This window comes from Dicentrarchus labrax, unplaced genomic scaffold, assembly GCF_905237075.1.
Source record: "Dicentrarchus labrax unplaced genomic scaffold, dlabrax2021, whole genome shotgun sequence".
In the NCBI taxonomy this organism is placed as follows: domain Eukaryota; kingdom Metazoa; phylum Chordata; class Actinopteri; family Moronidae; genus Dicentrarchus; species Dicentrarchus labrax.
In genome coordinates this window covers 17,737,838-17,758,476 of record NW_026136704.1, presented here as the reverse complement: position 1 = coordinate 17,758,476, position 20,639 = coordinate 17,737,838, and the positions used below count along the sequence as shown (strand labels likewise).

Below are 20,639 nucleotides of genomic sequence, written 5' to 3'. Positions count from 1 at the left end.
TTCTGGCTAACAGCATACCACAAATTTGACTGGAAAAGACTGCCAACAAAGGGTGCATCCGGCTGGGAAATTATCAGCTTTTCCAAGCCTGTTTTCCTATGTTTGCATTACTTTGGTGTAAAGATTACACTTTAGCTCCTTCCTTGTGTTCTCCTTGAGGCACATATTAATGGGCTTTCTCTTTAATTGGCTTTCTTTATTTGGGCACCTTATGAAAAGTTAATGCGACAACGTGTTCAGGTATCTCTGCTATTGAGGAAAGCAGGAGGTACGGTTTAGAGCTCACTGTCAAGTCAAAGTCTGCCAAACAAATCATGTAGTATCTCTAAGTTCATTATATTATACTGGATACATCTATATTCAGCCTTTCATACCAAAGCAGGGCAGTGTCTGAACTGTATTAAACCCACGCTGAAAGCAAGGTTGCAGTCCTCGGTTGGATAATGCCCGCTGACCCAGTCACACCAACCTGAAACACGGAAACTGTGTTGGCCTACATAGGGAATATATCTATTCACAGGTGTATACAGTGACTCTGGAGGGTAAAAGCAGAGGCCAAGTTTAATTGTCCTCATGTCACTTTATTGTCAAGTTATTTCTGATATATTCAATTTTTTTTTAAAGAAAAAACATTAAATTGGAATAATGTTGTCTCATCCCAACACTAGCCCCATGCTCTCTGAAAGATGTAAAACAACACTGTTTCTGGGGTTAGAGCCACTGTGGCACTCCGATGTACCACACACTTTTCCCATTGATTTCAAGAGGTGAGCAGCACACCTCATGGGCTTTAATAATGCTGATCCCCACAGAGAAAGTGTCTGCTCTCTTGTCCTCCATCCAAGAGAAGGTCAGGGTCAGCTACAGAACAGCACTACTGGAGCCAACGGGGATTTGGTTTCCTGTTTGAGGACACAGGCAGATGCTTGCTGGCACAAGCGTTTCTGCCCCTGTCCTACAGCTGAAGACAGGTCTAAGTATGTGACAACTGAACTTGGAATCATCAAAAGGTTCTTATCAAAAATGTATGGTGGGTTTCTCCAGTAGCCCAGAGAAATCTAGTTTGACTTGCCTTAATGTTCACACTACAGTACCACATGAAAGCCTCTTAAAGCCCTAGTGTGAAAGTTAGTTAGATTAACAGTTGTTGAAGAAAAATCATTCTAGTCCAGTTCAGGTTTGCTGTGGTGGTGTCAGTTTAATAAAGCATGCCGGCCTCCTGGTGAACTTACATACACAGAGCAGGTCTGAGTAGGTAAGCGGACCCAGAGCAAATGAAACAAGGTACTTTCATACATGGCATAGACAATACAATAGACAGTATGTCAATGCTATTCAGTCACCAGACGTTAAATGATTAACATCAGAGTCAGAGGGAAGTTAGACAAAAGGTATTGGTCAGACCAAATGTGATGGAGACAAAGGGCAGGAAAGGTAGGTGTAGGGGTTTGGTCAAGGGGAAAGGAGACAGTAGAAATAGCATGTGCATCTTTCGAAGGCAACAACATTCACTTTGGAATCTTTTAACTGGAAAGAGAAATTACGAACTACTAATTTAATACTTACATTCTAACAGAGTCAATGGTACGCAGTTTGCAACTTGATCCTGATATGTTTATGTGCTGCAGACAAAATCTAAACTGGATGAAGAGTTTACTAGTCAACAAACATTTGTCTAAAACTGGAGCCTTTTAGATCCTTGTTTTCACACGTTCTTCACTAGTGGATAGAGTTTGACACTTTCAGCGGATGAAGATCTTGTCAATTGATTGAAAGATCTGGAAAAGCACTGAGTGTTCAGGAAATTGATTCCACATTTATTGTCAAATTAGTATTTTCAAGGACAAGAGCAAACTTTCATCCTAACATCCATATAACTGTAAGAGTAATTACTTTTTATTCTGTTGACTCTTTGCCTGTAGCAAAGTGCTTTTTTTCAGTGCTGGAGAACCCTTTTCTGATCAGAAGTCAACTGCAAGTTGTTTTAAGCTTTCCTATAACTAATTTACCATGACGAGAGTATGCAGAATAAATGTGACGCTTGGCTAATTCTATACTCTCAGCAACTGCACAGGCTCATCTGAGGCAATTTTTGCTGTGGTCTTTAGATTGCTGAACTTTTTTACTCACTTTGTGTTTTTAATCAGAGCATGTCACCAATTTATTTAACTCAGAGCTTTCTGTGAGAGCTGTGAACAACCTGCTGCTCTGGAGAGAGTATGGATGTACTTTTGGGGGTTTATGAGGAAAGTTAAAATTAGACTAATGATTGTATTTATTTCATTAAGTTAGCTTAATGGGGCCATGGTAAAATGCTTTCTCAAAAATCAGCACATGTTGATGTTTATGATAATACAAGGACACTTTGATGCAATGTGTATCTTGGACAAAAATATTCTGTGGACCACTACGCTGTTACTGCACTCTTTATGCAACACAAATGCAGTATCTCTCTCATTTTCTCTCTCTCTCTCTCTCTCTCTCTCTCTGTCTCTCTCTCTCTGTCTCTCTCTCTGAATTTACAGTATCCCCGTCTCCCCCACATTCACCCTCTCTGACGGCAACACTCCAGATTCATTACTTGCGAGATCTCCAGACCAATCTTGCACTTTCTCACAGCCCCCATACACACACATACACACACACACACACTCTCACTACACCCCCACAACCATAACACACACACACACACACACACACACACACACACACACACACTCTCTCTCACACACAAGCTCTCCCCACCTCCTCACTGTTACCATCCATGTGTCATTGGCTGTTGCTAAGTTACAGGCCCCCACCAAGTTGTTTTGCGGCCAATAAAAGCTTTGCCTTCACCACTGGTTTTGACAGATACCCCATTCTGTTGGAGCACTTTGTTTTTGCTTTAGCTTTATCTCTTTTCAGTGCTTTGCCTTGCCCTGGTCTTCACCTGGCCATTCATTTGCTTTTCATACATTCCCATGCTTTAATTGTTTCTCTTTCCCTCCATCTAATCGAGGAATAGTGCATAATGAAGTATAACTGTTGAGGAGGTGAGAGACACATAGAGTAAATCAGGTGTAGTTTTGGTTCAGCGACAGTTGACATATTGTTAATGTGAAAGCGGAAAGTGTATAGATTTGTGTCACCATCAATCACTGCAGCATTATACAGAGATTAAGTTGCAATGCAGCTTTTTACCCTTATAGCCTCACACATGGGTACATATGCACACAGACACACAAACATACACTCACCTAAACCAACAAACTCATACCATGTCTAATTCCAATGAACTTTGCAAGTCTATGTGCGTGTTTGCGCGCGAGTGTGTATGTACAGTACAGTATGTTTGTGTGTGTACGCAGCAGATGGATGCTGCTGCTGTTGAGGTCGTTAATAACCCAGTGTTCTCGCTAGGGTAGACTCTGCAGAAATAGATGGAGCACACACACTCACACACAATACACGCGGCTGTTCTCTTGTACACACAAAAATGTAGACACTTAAGCAAGCACTTACGTTCAGCAGGAAGCAAGCAGTCAGAGACAAACACTTCTATACAGTAAAGACAGAAGCACATGTTCATGCACCCATACACAGATTTATGCATACACACACAAGAATGTATGCATTGCACACACACAGGTTTCAGGGTATATGTACATGAGTCTAGGTGCATATATGTATATTCAAAGGTTTAAAGAGGTAACTATGACCAGCGTTTAGTAAGCACATGTGCACTTCCACACATGAACATGAGCTTTTGCACAGATACAGTAAATTATACACATACGACACTCTGCAGTGGTTCTGCAAGGAAGCTGACAGGGTAATCCATCTCCATTGTGAAGTGCAGTGTACTCCGGGAAAGCAGGCTGGACACAGTATAAGTGAGGGAGCCAGAAATACACACACACACACACAAATGGGCACACATAACGCTCACAAACCTATAACACACCAGAGCACACACACACACACACATGCAGACATGGATGAATTGCTGGTACTGAGTGCAAAGATCACATCAGTGGATTATTTCCAATTATAATATAATGAATGATGGTGCACAGAACCAGATCGAAGGTGATATAGCAACAATATATCAACTACTGATCCACAAGTGCACTTAATCTATGTTTATGGCCATAAAGTCTGATTTATTGTGCGTTGAATGCAAATTTTGGCAAATAATCTGTTTTTATATAGGACTCTCATTTATTGCTGGTTCATGCCTGTAGTATTCCAACAGTGTTTGCAAGAATTCTAAAAGTCTAGAAATCACAAAAATAATCTAAATTATTAATTGATATTATTTCATATGCAAATACCAATGTTTTCACTGACACACAGCCAACTCTGTGACACCTCAATCGAAAGACTGAATGTGGAAGCACTTGTTACTGTTGTCATTTGTTATTTTGTCCATCGGGTAAGAAAACACTGATAATGAGATAAAAACAATAACACTATTGTTGCTATTCTGTTGGATTACAGTCCACAGAGTGTATACATTTACAGGATTAACAGGTTTTTTGATACATACGGTATTATCATTTTTATGTAACTAGAGTGCTACTTCAGTGGAAGTGAACCTTGCTGATTGTGAGATCAAAGGTTGCCAGTTGGAGTACAATCTATCACCGGAGGCCCCTACGGTAAATTAGATTCTTTTGAAATTCATGAAGACATAACATCACATAGCCTGCACTTGGGTGGAGGCAATAATGGCTGCCGTTGTAAAAGTATCCTTCAGTGGGCAATTAAGGAAGAAAATGAGATGACATTTGCTTGCTCAGAGGTTACAATCATGCCTTACCTTGTTAAGCCAGAGATGGCAAACTTGGGGGCAGGATCTAAACTAATTTCTGGAACTTCAGATATCATTCTGAAAAATTATTCCCATAATCCCATTAGTCTAGGGTGTTATCGGAGCATGTAGGTCAAGTCACCAGGTGACAGGAGAGAGTTGTTTCTGGAAATGTTTTTTTGCCCATCTAGACTTTATGAGGTGAACTCTAAACTTAAATTAAATAAAGTTAAGCCTACATCTGGAGCATTTCCTCCAAATCCTCACAAATTCTATTCAGTTGTCCTCTCCCCTCTCACCTTATTATCGTCTCACTGGCCCAGTCATTCTTTCTCACCAACTGCAGCTTCCTCTGTTTTCTGCAATCATTCAATTCAATTCAATTCAATTCAATTCAATTTTATTTGTATAGCGCCAATTCATAACAGAAGTTATCTCAGGACACTTTTCAAATAGAGCAGGTCTAGACCGAACTCTTTATAACATTATTTACAGAGACCCAACAGTACCACCATGAGCAAGCACTTGGCGACAAGGGCAAGGAAAAACTGCCTGTTAAAAGGCAGAAACCTAGGACAGATCCTTCGGCTCTAGGTGGGTGGTCGTCTGTCTTGACCAGTTGGGGGAGAGAGAGAGAGAGAGAGAGAGAGAGAGAGAGAGAGAGACAGACAGACAGTATTGGTAATGGCAATCTAGCAGGACCATGGCAGGAGGCTCCACCAGGATCGATAAGAACCTGCGAGACGAGAAAGCACAAGAACTCCGGGTAAGAAGTGAAGTTAGTAACATGCATTAATGGGACATGAATGAGTGCAGAAAGAGAGAGGAAGAGAGGAGCTCAGTGCAACATGGGAAATCCCCCGATAGTCTAGGCCTACAGCAGCATAACTAAGGGATGGTTCAAGACTCACCTGATCCAGCCCTAACTATAAGCTTTATCAAAGAGGAATGTCTTAAGCCTGCTCTTGAATGTGGTGAGGGTGTCTGCCTCCCGAACCACAACTGGAAGCTGATTCCACAGGAGAGGAGCTTGGTAACTGAAGGCTCTGGCTCCTGTTCTACTTTTAGAGACTATAGAAACCACAAGTAGCCCAGCATTCAGAGAACGTAGTGTTCTAGAGGGGTAATAGGGTACTATGAGCTCTTTAAGATATGAAGGGACCTGACCATAGAGAGCTTTATAGGTGAGAAGGAGAATTTTAAATTCTATTCTAAATTTTACAGGGAGCCAGTGCAGAGAAGCTAGTACAGGAGAGATGTGATCTCTTTTTCGAGTTCCTGTAACTACTCGTGCTGCAGCGTTTTGAATTAATTGGAGCGTTTTAATGGACTTATTGGGGCTACCTGATAATAAAGAGTTGCAGTAATCCAGCCTAGAAGTAACAAATGCATGGATTAGTTTTTCTGCATCTGTCTGATAGGATGTGTCTAATTTTTGTAATATTACGCAAATGAAAGAAGGCAGTCCTAGAGGTCTGTTTCATGTGGGAATTAAATGAAAAATCCTGATCAAAGATAACTCCAAGATTCCTGACAGTGGTGCTAGAGGCCAAGGTAATGCCATCTAGAGTAACTATATCTTTAGACAGTGAGTATCTAAGATTTTTACAGTACAAGAATTTTGTTTTTTTCTGAGTTTAACATCAGAAAATTGCAGCTCATCCAGGATTTGATGTCCTTAAGACATATTTGTAATTTAGATAATTGATTAATTTCATTGGGCTTGTTTGATAGATATAACTGCGTATCATCTGCATAACAGTGAAAGTTAATGGAGTGATTCCTAATCATTTTGCCTAAAGGGAGTATATATAAAGTAAATAGTATTGGTTCAAGTACAGAACCTTGTGGAACTCCATGACTAACTGTAGTATTTACTGAAGATTCATCGTTAACATGTACACACTGCGAACGATCTGATAAATATGACTTAAACTAGCTTAGTGTGGTTCCTTTAATGCCAATTTGATGCTCAAGTCTCTGTAAAAGAATATTATGGTCAATGGTGTCAAATGCAGCACTAAGATCTAATAATACAAGTACAGAGACAAGTCCATTGTCTGAAGCAATCAAAAGGTCATTATTAACTTTAACCAGAGCTGTCTCTGTGCTGTGATGAACTCTAAATCCTGACTGAAAATCCTCAAATAAACTATTGTTATGTAAAAGTCACACAACTCTTTGGCGACTACTTTCTCCAGAATCTTAGAGAGGAAGGGGAGGTTAGAGATCGTTCTATAGTTGGCTAAAACCCCTGGGTCAAGAGTGGGCTTTTTAAGAAGGGGTTTAATTACAGCTACTTTAAAGGACTGTGGTACATATCCTGATAATAAAGAAAGATTAATCATATCCAGTAAAGAGGTGCCAATTAAGGGTACGACTTCTTTAAGCAGCCTAGTTGGGATCGGGTCCAACAGACAGGTTGATGGCTTCGATGTAGAAATTATTGAAATTAACTGATGAAGATCGATAGCAGAAAAACAGTCTAAATATATATCTAAGGTTACATTAGTTAAAGTTCCTGAACTTGGAGAGCCACTGATAACTGTTGATGGCAGTTGGTGATTAATTTTCTCTCTAATAGTAATAATTTTATTATAAAAGAAGCTCATAAAGTCATTGCTACTTAAGTTTATGGGGATATGTGGCTCAATAGAGCTGTGGCTCTCTGTCAGCCTGGCTACAGTGCTGAAAAGGAACCTAGGGTTATTCTTATTTTCTTCTATTAGTGCTGAATAATAGGCTCCTCTGCCTTTCTATAGGTTTTAAGATTATCTTGCCAAATTGAGTGATATTCTGATAATTTGGAAGAGCGCCATTTCCTTTCAGATTTCCTAGCTTTTTGCTTTAATTGGCGGGTTTGGTGGTTGTACCACAGTGCTAGTTTACTATGTTTTAATAATTTCCTTTTTATAGGAGTGATAGAATCTAATGTTCTTTGTAGTGAGCCTGCAGCACTATCAACAAGATTATCAATTTCGGAGGGACTAAAGTTATTCCTCTATAGTCTTCGCTACATCCCTCTTACACGTTTATTTATGTGTGTGTGTGTGTGTGTGTGTGTGTTGCTTCAGATGGGGCTGAAATAAAACTGCTTTTATTAAGTTCTATTAATTTTAGTTCTTACAACTGCTAATCTGTTTGAGTGTGACCACTGCACAAGTCTGTTTTTTGATCTCATATTCTTTAATGTGAATGCTGTAAACATAGTTGTTGTCTCTTGTTTTCCATTATCCTGTAAATGCATTACGTATGCAATGAAATAAAGGAGCTTTGGCTGGCTTTAGGGTACTTTGATCACATGATGTTCTTTCTGACAGAAGAGCACAGACTTAATCAGAAGAAAGGCCACTTTAATCGAGAGGTGGCTCAAGCTTGTTGCTTTCCCAAACGGGGTAAACACTAAAGCACTGCAGTCTGCTATATTTACAATAAACACATTAGTAAAGACACCTCCTCATTTTCATTGATTGGGTGTGAAACGTTGAAGAAAAATAGACTGTGAGAAAGGAGCACAAGGAGCTGTCTTTAATCTTCACAGCGAGAGTCGATATGACCTGTGAAGGTGATTTTCAGAAAATGGATGTGTGGGGCAGTGTTTTGGCAGAATACATTGCTAATTACTGCTTTCTTCAGAACTTTCCAGTATTATTGAAGGAAAAAGACTTCTGTATCTCCGGCATGTCTTCCCCTAACTAATGACCATTCTCTTCAAAAGAGTAAATTCAGGTCCCACCATCTTCAGTACACATAGTAATGTAGCTCCAATATCTGCCCTAAACACATGGAAAAATCCTCTGCCTGAGAGAAGCTGATTGATTCACAAATGTGAAGTGGAGATCATACTGTCAAGCAAAACAAAGAGACTGTCAGTGTGTGTTTGTGCCTTACTTTGCAAAAACATAAACATTTGTCACTGCTGGAGACATCGCCAATGTTGTTCTGACAGCTTTTACAGTCACTTGTAGAAAATGAATATCAATGCCGAACTCTCCAGTGTAATTACTGCAAAATGATGCTAGAAGTGTTTTGTCTGTTACCTCTGACTTTCAGACATAAATAATCATTATATCGGAATTTAATGACATGACATTTAGTCCAATCAAAATGTGTTAAAAATTGGATTTTGTTGAAAGTTTTACTGTTCATGGGTGGTGGTGGTCTGGCATTTGCTGGACAAATGCCATATTCGGTCTGATTTACCAGCTACATTTGACAGTTCAGCTCTGTTTGCAAACTTAAGAGCTTTGTCAAGACTGAGTCACTTGTCATTCTTTGTGATTAATAGTTTACTAATTGAAATCAAAATGATGCATGAATGTAGTATGCTAAATAGAAATATTCTCTGATTCTAAATCCTGGAGTTACTATTGCATATGATTGGAATGACATGGTCTGTCAGGCATCAGCAGAGTTAAATATAGTTTAGCTAACTGCAACTGTATGTTGATGAAGTGAAAAGCACTGGAGTGGCACAACCAGCTCACACTCAGTCCTGGTCTTTTAAAACTACTGCCACCCTTCTCAGCACCTTTCCAGACAGAAGTGTTTATGTACCATTTAACTGACCTGGGTTCCACTGAAAATCCTCATAGGTTTACCAATCAAAGGGTCAAGACCACCAATGTCCAAGACAAATCCAAGACCAAACGCAGGAGAGTCTGAGTCAAGATTAAGGCCTAGCTGGCTCAAGACCAAATTATATCTGAGGTTGCCCAAAGTCCTCTTTCAAAAACTCAAGCTTGAACTGTGATATAACCAGGGCTACTCTGGTATTGATCTAACTCCATCGGACAAAATCCGACAAAATTGTTCATTATCTAAACTTTAAGTAATGTAGATTTCAGTTTGGTAATTAAGCTATTTGCTACACCCCTGCCAAATGCAGCAGCCAAAAAACATCAAAAGCTAACTTCACAGTCAGGTCACTTTTCTTTGTTTAGTTGTTCCTGGGATATTTTGGACTGCTTTATGCATGTAGGCAGGTCTGAAAGTAAGTTAGGAAAGATTTTTGATTTGCATTGTAGCCAACGTTCTAATGATAGATGATGTCAGGAGGGCTTTCATGATATCTGCCACACGATTCTTCTATTTTGAATCACATTTTTTCAGCATTAGAGTATTCATATTATCATGCAGTGAGATACTTAGTATGAGGGTGTATAAGACAGCCAGTCACTATCATAGCTGATTCAAACCAGGTGGATTTTCACTGACATGGGGCAGAACTGTGACATTCTACCCTGTACCCAAGAACAGAAAAGAGAGCGAATTAGATTGTCATTTAAATTGCTTACTATAATGGCCCAATCTGACTGGTAACAAGGGCAGACAGCTTGGATCTGTTTTCTCTTGTGTTATTAACTCTCTATAGCTGAACAAGCACAGCAGTGAGTAATAGTGGGTGACTGATCGCTATCATCCTCACTGAATTACACAAACCCATATGTCCATAATTGAATTGCCTCAAAAACACACATAGTTTTGATGTGTTGGAAAACCAAGTAAGGTATGTCTAAATGTTCAACATAGAATAGTTATTATACTGTAGACTCGTTGTTGTACACACACAAGAGTAAGACTGGGTGGACCAAGTGAGGGATGTGTGCATTTAAAATCACCATTGGTACCACTTTCTGCAACATAAACGCATTAAAGATACATTACAATAAAGACATCATAAAACTGAGTGAGACAGGGTGAGGGATGGATGATGGGTGGAGAAACATGAAGCGAGCATGGAGCAATTGAGGAAGAGGGCCAGCAAGAGGGCCAGCAAGATAGATGATCATGAGGAAAAGCAAGGGAGTGAAAATGAAAGTGGGTGATTAGAAATGAGAATTATATCCTCTGTAGGAAACATGCTGTGTAAATAAAGATTTGAGAGTGGGGAAAAAAAGAAGAAGAGCTGAGAGCGAAAAAACTGAGAAGCAAGATGACTCCTGTTGAAAGAAAATCAATTAGTTACAGAGAATGATGGACAGCTATAGACTACATCATAAAAATGAAGTGAAGGAGTACAGGGGTGGAGTGACCATGAGCAAGTGATATATATAGGAGAAGACACATTACACTGTAGATTACAGCGTATGATAGAGAAAATAATAGGTGAATAATGTGTGGTATGATGGCAATAGGATGGAGAGATACAGTATGGTAGAAGGAATAATCATGGAGTAATGGAGAGAAATATATTGAGTGACATGAAAAGTGAAATGGAAACACTGTTAGAAGAAGTGAGGTGTCTGTGTATATGTAAGATATAGCTACCCATTGTTTATTCTCTGTGTTTTACATTGTGGGAGGATGGAGAATATGAAGGATGAAATTAAAGCATATCTATTTTTAGCAGGCTCATAAGATTGCACTTTCATTTGTTTGTTTGTATATTTTTGGCAAATTTACACAGGAAAATCTAAGAAAGAGAAAAAAACATGTAGCAGCACTAGGTGTTTTTATCTTATGATGCTCTAGTACATCCCTTGATAAAAATGATCTGTGTCTGTCTGTGATATTTAGGAGTATCAAGGGAGGAGCAGAATGGAGGAGTAGTAGTATAGACAGGCCTCCTATTGAATACAAGTTTAATGTTATTAACCATCCAGGTAATCAGATTGGGCAGGCTAATATACTGCTGTCCACTGGTACACATACATATTACATCATGAGTTTGGAGTCCTGTTGGTAGTGTTTGAAAGTAGAGATGATTTCATTAAATTATCTACTTGTTAGACTTGTTCTGGAGCTATCCTTGTGCATTCATGCTACCCATGATTTGGGTATGTATAGTGACATTCCAATGAACTCATGTCAGAAAATGTGTGTTTTATGCAATCCTTGCCTTCACTATTGTCAAACTGGGAGTAAAACATTGATTTATTAAAGTCTTAATAGGGAGGCATCGTCTCCTAATTAACTGTCTATTATTAACAATATGTATATTAATTTACTTACTATGAGATTTCATTGTTACAGTTATGAGCTGTCATGATCCTGTTGTACCACACCATATCATTGTAGACAGAGGTCAACATCTAGTGCAATTATAAATGTGATGCTTCAGGTGCGACTTTTGCTGCATCTGTTGGAAAGAAGTAGCAGGTGTTTTTAAACAGATACTGAGCGAGGGTGGTCCTGAGGGGGTTTAAGTGGTGTAAACTGGGAAGAGAAGTCTTGTCTGACAGCTTTTGATGGAACTGTGTTAAACTATGAGTGTCCCCTGTGTACTGAGAGTGTCACCATGCTCAGCACTAATTTGCACTGCATATACTAAAAAACCTTGTGAACAATAACAAAGAGCACAGTTGTATGTGTGCTTATTTTGTTATAGCTTAGTGCATAACATGGTTTGACAAGGTTCATCACAGAACTTTGAAAGAGAACACAAACCTGCAGCCATATGTGAGCTGAATAGGGAGAATGAACTTAAAAAAAGCCTTCATTCACCATGCAAGCTGTTGTAGAGAGAGATGCAAGTACAACATATATTAATCTCTATTTCACTTTGCTGGCATTATGGCCATAATTGGAATAAAAATACAGTCCACAGATGGATTTTGTGGCCATAATGAAATCTTGACACCAAAACTCCAATGTGCCACTGGATTGACAGTAACATATCACACCTCTAATAATCTTGCCAAAATATCAAACAGCGAGGAAAAATCCCCAGTGTGCCTCAGGAAAATGCCAACTCACCATACAGCCGCAAGATGATAGACCCCATTATGAGCTCACAGTATTGTGTAATTTAGTTCAGCTCCTGAGCAGTGCCATGATCTACTTCTCACTCTCCTCTCTATCTTGGTTTTATTATGAAGCTACAAAAGGACTTTTTTTAAAGAGTATTTTGCTCCATAGCAGTTTGGCTGTACAATTACACGTTTAGGTCAACTGTGTTGGCAGAAATCACAGAACTATACAGTATACACCTACAAAATGATTCTGCTAGTAGTATTTGTCTATTCTGTTTTTTCTGTCTGGAAAAAGTTACACTTGAATACATGCATGAGGCATTAACTTCATAGACATTTATCTTTGATTTCCTTGTAAAAGTAAAAAAAAAAGTGCCCCTTTATTTTGCCAAACACAGGTATAGACAGGACTTATTTCAATGATTCAGTATAAAAAGGTAGTAAGCTTGGATTGGTACATTATGCTGCAGATTTATGTTTAACAAGCAAAGTGTGCTGCTGTTAAAAAAATAACAAAATTATTGTTTGCCTCCTCAAAGAAATTTAACACTTTTTACATTTAATAAGGAAATTGTACTTCTAAAATTGCTTTTGTTTATGTGGCTTATCTTCCTTCATCTGTGTCACTTCTGACATCACCACTGCTTACGTTTGACACACAAACGCTCTAATTTTGAGTCCACAAAGGGCTTTACATATTAATAAATGCGTATATGTTTCAACAGTTTGTCTTCTGACTGGCAAAGTTTATCTGCAGGTCAATAAATCACCCAGGTTTGCCACTTCCTGTTAGTTGTCTTGCGTGACACAATATTTGTATCTACTTTTAATACATTGCTCATTTCCTCCTGTCTTCCAGTTGCCCTGTTCCCAGTGGAGGATAATGGAACGGCTGTGGTTCTCTTTGCTGTTGCTGGCAGCAGCATGCAGGGGACAGCCGTGTCCGAAACGTTGTATGTGCCAGAGCCTTTCTCCCTCGCTCGCTATCCTCTGCTCCAAGACAGGCTTGCTGTTTGTTCCTGCTGCCATAGACCGACGCACCGTGGAGCTACGGCTTCAAGAGAACTTCATTACAGGTAACATACCTGCCAGTCTGTCCTTTTGTACATTTTACCATCTATCAAGACAGGGTAACAAAACATTTAGCATGGTAAACTCTGTCTGAATCATTTCCTCAAGGGTGAACATACAGTCAGTGCCGACAGATGTATGTGAGGTTTGATGTAGGCCTTGTGGAATGCTACATAATTGAAAAGTAGTAGCTGTGGCAGCAGTGTTTGGATACTGAGCAGTGAAACAGCAGCATAGTCATAGCAAAGGAGGAAGCAATGAGTTGACACAAATATACAGCTGGAATTCAAAGGATACATGCAGTGAGTCGAGTAAGTCACATGTGAATATATCAAAATGCTGTAATTGTAATTTTGTTTGTCTCTACATGGCAATTAGTAATATTTCTCATGAATCTGGGTTCTTCTTTTTAACTTTCATAATTTCAATCTTTTTTGTTTTGTTGTTCAGCCTAAACAATCTTATTCATGATTCTGCTTCTCCTTATATAAAAGAGTTCCTTTGGATACTTTGAAATGTACTTATTTTTTAAGAACTGAAGTGTTGCTTTGTCCTTTTATTTTAATCTGGATTCCCATTAGCTCCCACCAAGGCAGCCACTAATCTTCCCAGGCTTGACTAAAAAGAAACTGTATTCCATAGTTCACCAAAACAAAAGACACACAAACTGAAAAAGACTGCTTTCACAGCGTCCAGAAAGATAATTTGATCTACCAGTAACAATAGCACAAAGCCGCAGTTATTTAAGTCACATTTTTCACATCCAAATCAATTTAAGTTGAGCACTACCCGATGCAAAACTAAAGATTCTGTATCTCATATTGGGGAATATACAGATCTGCTGCCAACTGAAATTCTTAGTGTATGATGCCAACAAGTTAATTTTACGGGAATTAATAAAAGCATACTTGGTATCATAGGGTCTAGGCTCTGAACACTAGAGGCTAATTAGGCATGGACTTGTCAATCTAAATATAAAATACTATGGCGTTCATGTGAAAGCAGTCAAGTGGTTGCCTTGACAAATGTGATCATAGCAGTGTGTTCAGCAACACCAAGTAACACTTTTTTTTCTTTATCTATATCTTAAACTTGTTCTCCCTGTCCAATCTGAATCCCACTTTTGTGACAGCACCTCCTTCTGTGGCCAGGCAAACATTGTGCTTTGTGAATCTCCAGACATCTGTTTTTTCTTTACCTACATCTGGCATTTTAGCTTATGGAGTCTTTCTTTGTGTTTGTTCCACTCACTCCTAGCTGTCCGAAGAAAGGACTTTGCCAACATGACCAGCTTGCTACATCTGACCCTGTCAAGAAACACCATCAGTCAGATTCTCCCTTCAGCTTTCAGTGACCTGCGGCGATTGAGAGCGCTCCACTTAGACTCTAATAGATTAACTGTGATCAAGGTAAGACTGATGGATGGATGGATGGATGGATTAATGATGGCAAATCGGGGGATAGTCAGATGGATAACTGGACTGATAAACAGACTCAGAAGCCGCAGAACCACACAACTAAAGGTTAGGTCGGTGGTTAGTGCATACACACAATTTAAAGATAGATCTACAATGGCAAAAATACATATACAACAGTACAGCGGATAGATGCAGTACCTTTATGATTATATTATTATGACGCTTCTAACAGCATTTTCACTTTTTCCCCAACCAGGATGATCATTTCAAAGGCTTGACCAACCTTCGTCACCTGATCCTGGCCAACAACCAGCTCCACTCCATATCCCCCCATGCCTTTGATGACTTCCTGTCCACACTGGAGGATCTGGACCTCAGTTACAACAACCTTGCCCAGGTGCCCTGGGACACGATTGGGCGCCTAACCAATGTCAATACCTTAAATATGGACCATAACCTCATAGAAAATGTTCCCCAAGGGGTATTCACCAATCTACACAAACTGGCCAGGTAAATGGATGGAGGAAGAGATGGATAAATGAGCGGATGATGTGTGTAAAGATAGATGATGTATCGATGATCTGACTAGTTTACTGATCAACTGAATCAATTACTGTTGATCTAATGGTTATATCTGGGACACTGTATTTCAATGTCAATCCCCTCATCTTCTTCCTACCCCATCCTTTCACAGGCTAGATATGACGTCCAACAAGCTGAAGAAAATTCCCCCCGGACCCGTTGTTTCTGAGAATCCCAGTTTATGCCAAGTCCAGAGGCTCCCCCCTCTCCTCCCTGGTGTTGAGTTTTGGTGGCAACCCCCTTCACTGTAACTGTGAACTTCTGTGGTTAAGAAGATTGACCAGAGAAGATGACCTCGAGACATGCGCCTCTCCCCCTGACCTCAGTGCCAAATACTTCTGGACAATACCTGAAGAGGTGACATTTTGAGCTTTTCAATTGTGTCACGCAGGAAACAAAAAAAAAGTTGTCTTGTAACCTTGAAACCAAGACAGATCTTTAACCCTTACAAACTGTCCATATCCAATTCCCTGTGGGAACCTGGGCGAACAGTTATTGTGACAGTGTCAAGGTCCCCCCCCAACTCCACTGTCCCATAAAAATACACACAGACATAGAATATACAGTTTCACAGTTTCAAGATTACCTAGAACAACCACTCTAGTGGGTCTAAAATCCATCTCACTAGATCCGGGTCAAATTTGACCCGGAACAGCAATGTACAAAAATTTGTAGCACCTGTGCAAAAGTATAACATTTTAAAATATTTTCATTTTTGTGTATTTTGGGTCACTTTAGGAACATTCATCAAATTTCAGGTTAAAAGAATGACATGTAGGATATTTTTACTGCTGTCAAATGTCAAAACGAGTAAATTTTGACCCGAACAGTAGGTAAGGGTTAATCATTTAAATACAATATCACAGGAAATAATTCAGATTTATCAGAAGTATGGCTTTATTCTTTTATACCCTTTAGGAGTTCATTTGTGACCCACCAGTTCTGACTCGTAAGTCACCTCATACGACGGCTATGGAAGGCCAGCCTGCCAGCCTCAAGTGCAAAGCGAATGGCGACCCAGAGCCTGAAGTCCACTGGATCAGCCCTGAAGGGCGACTAATATCTAATAGCTCCAGGTACTAATATTCTTTCTATACAGAATTATGTTTGATTTATTATAAATTATTCCTTTCCTATAGATTGTACAGTTTCTCAAAACTAAAGTCAAGGTAGTAAATAATGGAGCATTACTTGTCCTGTGAGAGTACCAGTCCACTTTCAATGATGACAGAAAGGCAAGGAGGGGGGTTGTGTAAATATTCTGTCCTGTATGACTTCAGCTCAATGTGAGGTGTCAAGGTGCAACTGAGTCAAATACACATATTTTTTGTCTTGGCTGTAGTAAGGCGTAGGCACATGACTTGTGTGGGCTGACTCTGAATCAAGTTCAGAAGGTAGTTGTTTAGGTCTCACCTATCTCATATTTCCTTCTGGCATCCTAGTTGGCACACATGTCAAATATGTGGGTTTCTAGTTACGATGTTGTATAATACATCATCAGCTTTAAAATCACATTTTAAAATCCTTTCTTACACACTTTTGACACAAGTTTCATCTTTATATATTTTATTCAGGAAAGGCTAGTTAAAGGATATAATACATTGGTGGATTTATGGCTAAAGCCTTCAACCAGTATAGCAGTAGTAGCAGTATAGCTCCTCAGCCTAACATTGCATTGGTTATTGATCCAGAGTCTGGATAGATCTATTGGAAGTTGGCATCAGCAAGTGAATGAGGGCTTATGTGATTGGGTGGGTAGATGGTTTATAAATTTAAAGTGACAGAATAATGGTGGATCATTTCCCAACCACAGGTGAATGTTTCATGCTCCTTTCTTCACTGAAATGAATGGGGTTCTAAATGGCCTGGCCCATTTAATGAAGTTCTTACTATGGCAACCCAAGTTGCAGTCTGCACTGTTGACAGTTACTAATCAGATCCTAGCTGAATGGCTAGGAGCCAGCAGATGTGATTGAGAGAGGAAAATGTATTATTTTGTTGTAACACATTTCAGATTTATTATATTCTTATATATCTCAATTTGTTTCAGAACATTGGTGTTCCCTAATGGAAGCCTGGAGATCAATGTAACATCCCTGAAGGATTCAGGAAACTTCACATGCATTGCCTCAAACGCAGCAGGTGAATCCACAGGAAGGGTGGAGCTAGTTGTCACAGCAATGCCCCATCTGGCAAACAGCACAAGCCGCAGCCGAGACCCGTCCTCTGAACCTGCCCCCTCTGACATCCTAACCTCCTCTAAGGTTGCACTGCCTAACAACGAGACAAGGGGGGCAGACCGGCGGGTCTCACTGGTGGAACTGACAGGAAACTCTGCCCTCATTAGATGGAGCAGTCAGACTCCTACATCTGGAGTCAGGATGTTCCAGGTCCAGTACAACAGCTCTGGGGATGACACACTGGTTTACAGGTCTGTCTATCTACACTTTCCATTTATGAACTGTGTTTGTGGGATTAAATTTTCTCTCAGCATTGTGTGACTATGGTGACTGCTATGAATTTCTTAAGGCGTATTAGTAAAAAAAAAACATTTCTGTGCCTGTATGTGTTTGTAAGTATGAGCGTGTATGTGTGCAGTTGTGTGGAAGTTAATCAGGAGACATCAGCCGCTGCTATGAAGATGAGAGCAGATGATGATACAAGTGGAGATTAGCCAGTCATCCAGTCGTAAAAGTCTAATCAACTGAAATGATAAAGACATCTGTAGTGGAACCGAGCTGTTGTTGGGTTCGCTGAAAGCAGGGAAGCCTGGGCCAAGTGTGAGGAGTGTAGCTGTTTTAAAACTTGTCTGTCAGTTTGTATCAGTGCCGCATTGATTCACTCTGTTTTATTACGGCTCTATAAATGATATTTGTCCATGTTTTGTTGGGTTAGACTTGACGAGGACATTTGTTGACTCTATGTCATTACTTTGTCATTATGGACTGACAAAGGCAACTGTTAAACTGGTGACTATCAAACCCCTACAACATTTGGTAAAGAATTTTTTTCCAGTGGTGAGTTCAATGTATTATGGTTATTCTTCTTGATAGATGTTTGATTGCGGCCACAGCATTTAAATAATGTTGTAATGAGCCTCATTTAATGCATAACATTTGAATAAACAGAAAGATCATTTTGTGATCATGTTACTCATAGAACTACAGTAAGGGCACGTTAGACTTGTGTTGACCTGTGCATAAGGCTCTCTGCAAAACCCAAAGCACTGGCAACATTATGGCCTAAATCTCCCAGAAAATCTGGTAAAGCCCTGTTTATTTTCAGTTCTGAGTTGTTGTCATATGTTGTAATGTTGTCATGGCAACAGGTTAGGAAAACCTCCTAGATCTGAGTGAGTGACAGGTGGCTTTAATACTATCACTGGCGAGTACTGTGGACTATTTATTTATTTCATTATTTCAGAGGTGCAAATGATATGGACAAATATATAACTCTGCCCTCTGTGATTATAAGAGTAAATCACAAATGTCTTCAAATCAAAACTGCCCGACAGAATCTTCTGATAACCAATTTAGCTCTTCTTGGCCTTTTTACTCTTGATCAACAGCCGAAATTGTCTCTCGGGGGAGAAATAATTCTTGAACGCAGACCCTGTGATAGAATATGTCAAATATGTCTGTGTTGTTGGGAGAATCAGACAGTTCCTCTTAATTTGTGAAAAGTCAACACTTGTGAGATATGGCAAAGGGGGTCTCTACTGAAAAATGATTATGATGTTATTTTTAAGCCAGAGAGGACATTTGTTTATTCAGACAGTTCAGCTAACTGTGGGAGATGAGCAGCTTCTTACAATTATAGGCATAATAACTGTTCTCCTACATAGCAACCGTCCATCTGCATCTGCCGGCTCAAGTTTGGATGCCATTTGTGGGCTCAGAAGCTCTGCAAGTACAAAATACATCAATCAGCCATAAAATTATGACCACTGACTGGCGAAGTGAATAACACTGATTATCTGTCTGATTTGTTAGAAGCAGGAAAAATGGACAGCATGAGGATTTGAGCGACTTTGACAAGGGCCAAATTGTGATGTCTAGACGACTGGGTCAGAGAATCTCCAAACCTGCAGGTCTTGTGAGGTGCACCCGGTCTGCAGTGGTCAGTACCTATCAAAAGTGGTCCCAGGAAGGAAAAGCGGAGAACCGGAGACAGGGTCATGGGTGGCCAAGGCTCACTGATGCATGTGGCGAGCAAAGCCTGGCCCGTGTGGTCCGATTCAACAGACAAGCTACTGTAGCTCAAACTGCTGTAAAAGTCAATGCTGGTTCTGATAGAAAGTTGTCAGAACACACAGTGCATCGCAGTTTGTTGCGTATGGGGCTGCATAACATTCTGACCACCAGCATGCCCAGAAAGCTACTTGCACCACGGTGAGCAAGAATTCAGATCTCGGTCTTCTTTATTAAAACAACATGAGTTTGTTTGGTTGCACTGTAAACAGATGCACCACTTGCTTTGCTGATGTATTGCTGACAATGTAGCTGTTTATAGAGAACCAAATTAACCCTGCATTAGATTTTCACAGTATAATGTAAAAACATAATTTGCTTTGTATGACATATGGATGATCTGATCCATCTGAGCTACCTAATCTACATGTGCTCATGTCTCAATTTACATGCCGTGACAACATTGGTATTGGGCATAGAACTAGGCAAGTAGGTAAAATGCTCATTTACACAGAAGCACTTCCATTCATGAGTATTTTATTTGCACTATAGAAAAAAAAAACATCACATCAGTTCTTTACTGGTTGAAAGAAAACATATTTATGCTTAAATTATGTCATGATGCATGAGCATTATTTGTCATAATCTTACTTAATCACATAAGATCATGGCTGAATCATGACTCTGATACTATACATGTAATAACAAGGCACCGTGAGATTAACATCCATTAAAAGGCATCATCATTTTACCAGCTCTGCTCTGAGTAAATGAAAAAAAAAACAAAAAAAAAACACAGCCCTGAGAGTGTCTGTGTGCATGTGTGTACAGTTCTTCTCTTCTGCCTTTCTTTGGTCAATATCCATTAGGTGGGGTGAGGCACAATGCC

General features: G+C 39.7%; 1 protein-coding gene across 1 annotated transcript in view; it reads left to right on the top strand.

Annotated features, from left to right (window-relative positions):
• zgc:172282 (leucine-rich repeat and fibronectin type III domain-containing protein 1-like protein) overlaps positions 1 to 20,639 on the top strand; it is a 167,338-nt gene that overhangs the window by 79,676 nt on the left and 67,023 nt on the right. The window contains 7 exon segments of the mRNA XM_051398434.1: positions 13,349 to 13,565; positions 14,818 to 14,969; positions 15,235 to 15,488; positions 15,673 to 15,706; positions 15,708 to 15,917; positions 16,479 to 16,636; positions 17,611 to 17,991. Of these exon segments, the coding sequence (XP_051254394.1) occupies positions 13,349 to 13,565; positions 14,818 to 14,969; positions 15,235 to 15,488; positions 15,673 to 15,706; positions 15,708 to 15,917; positions 16,479 to 16,636; positions 17,611 to 17,991 (1,406 nt within the window).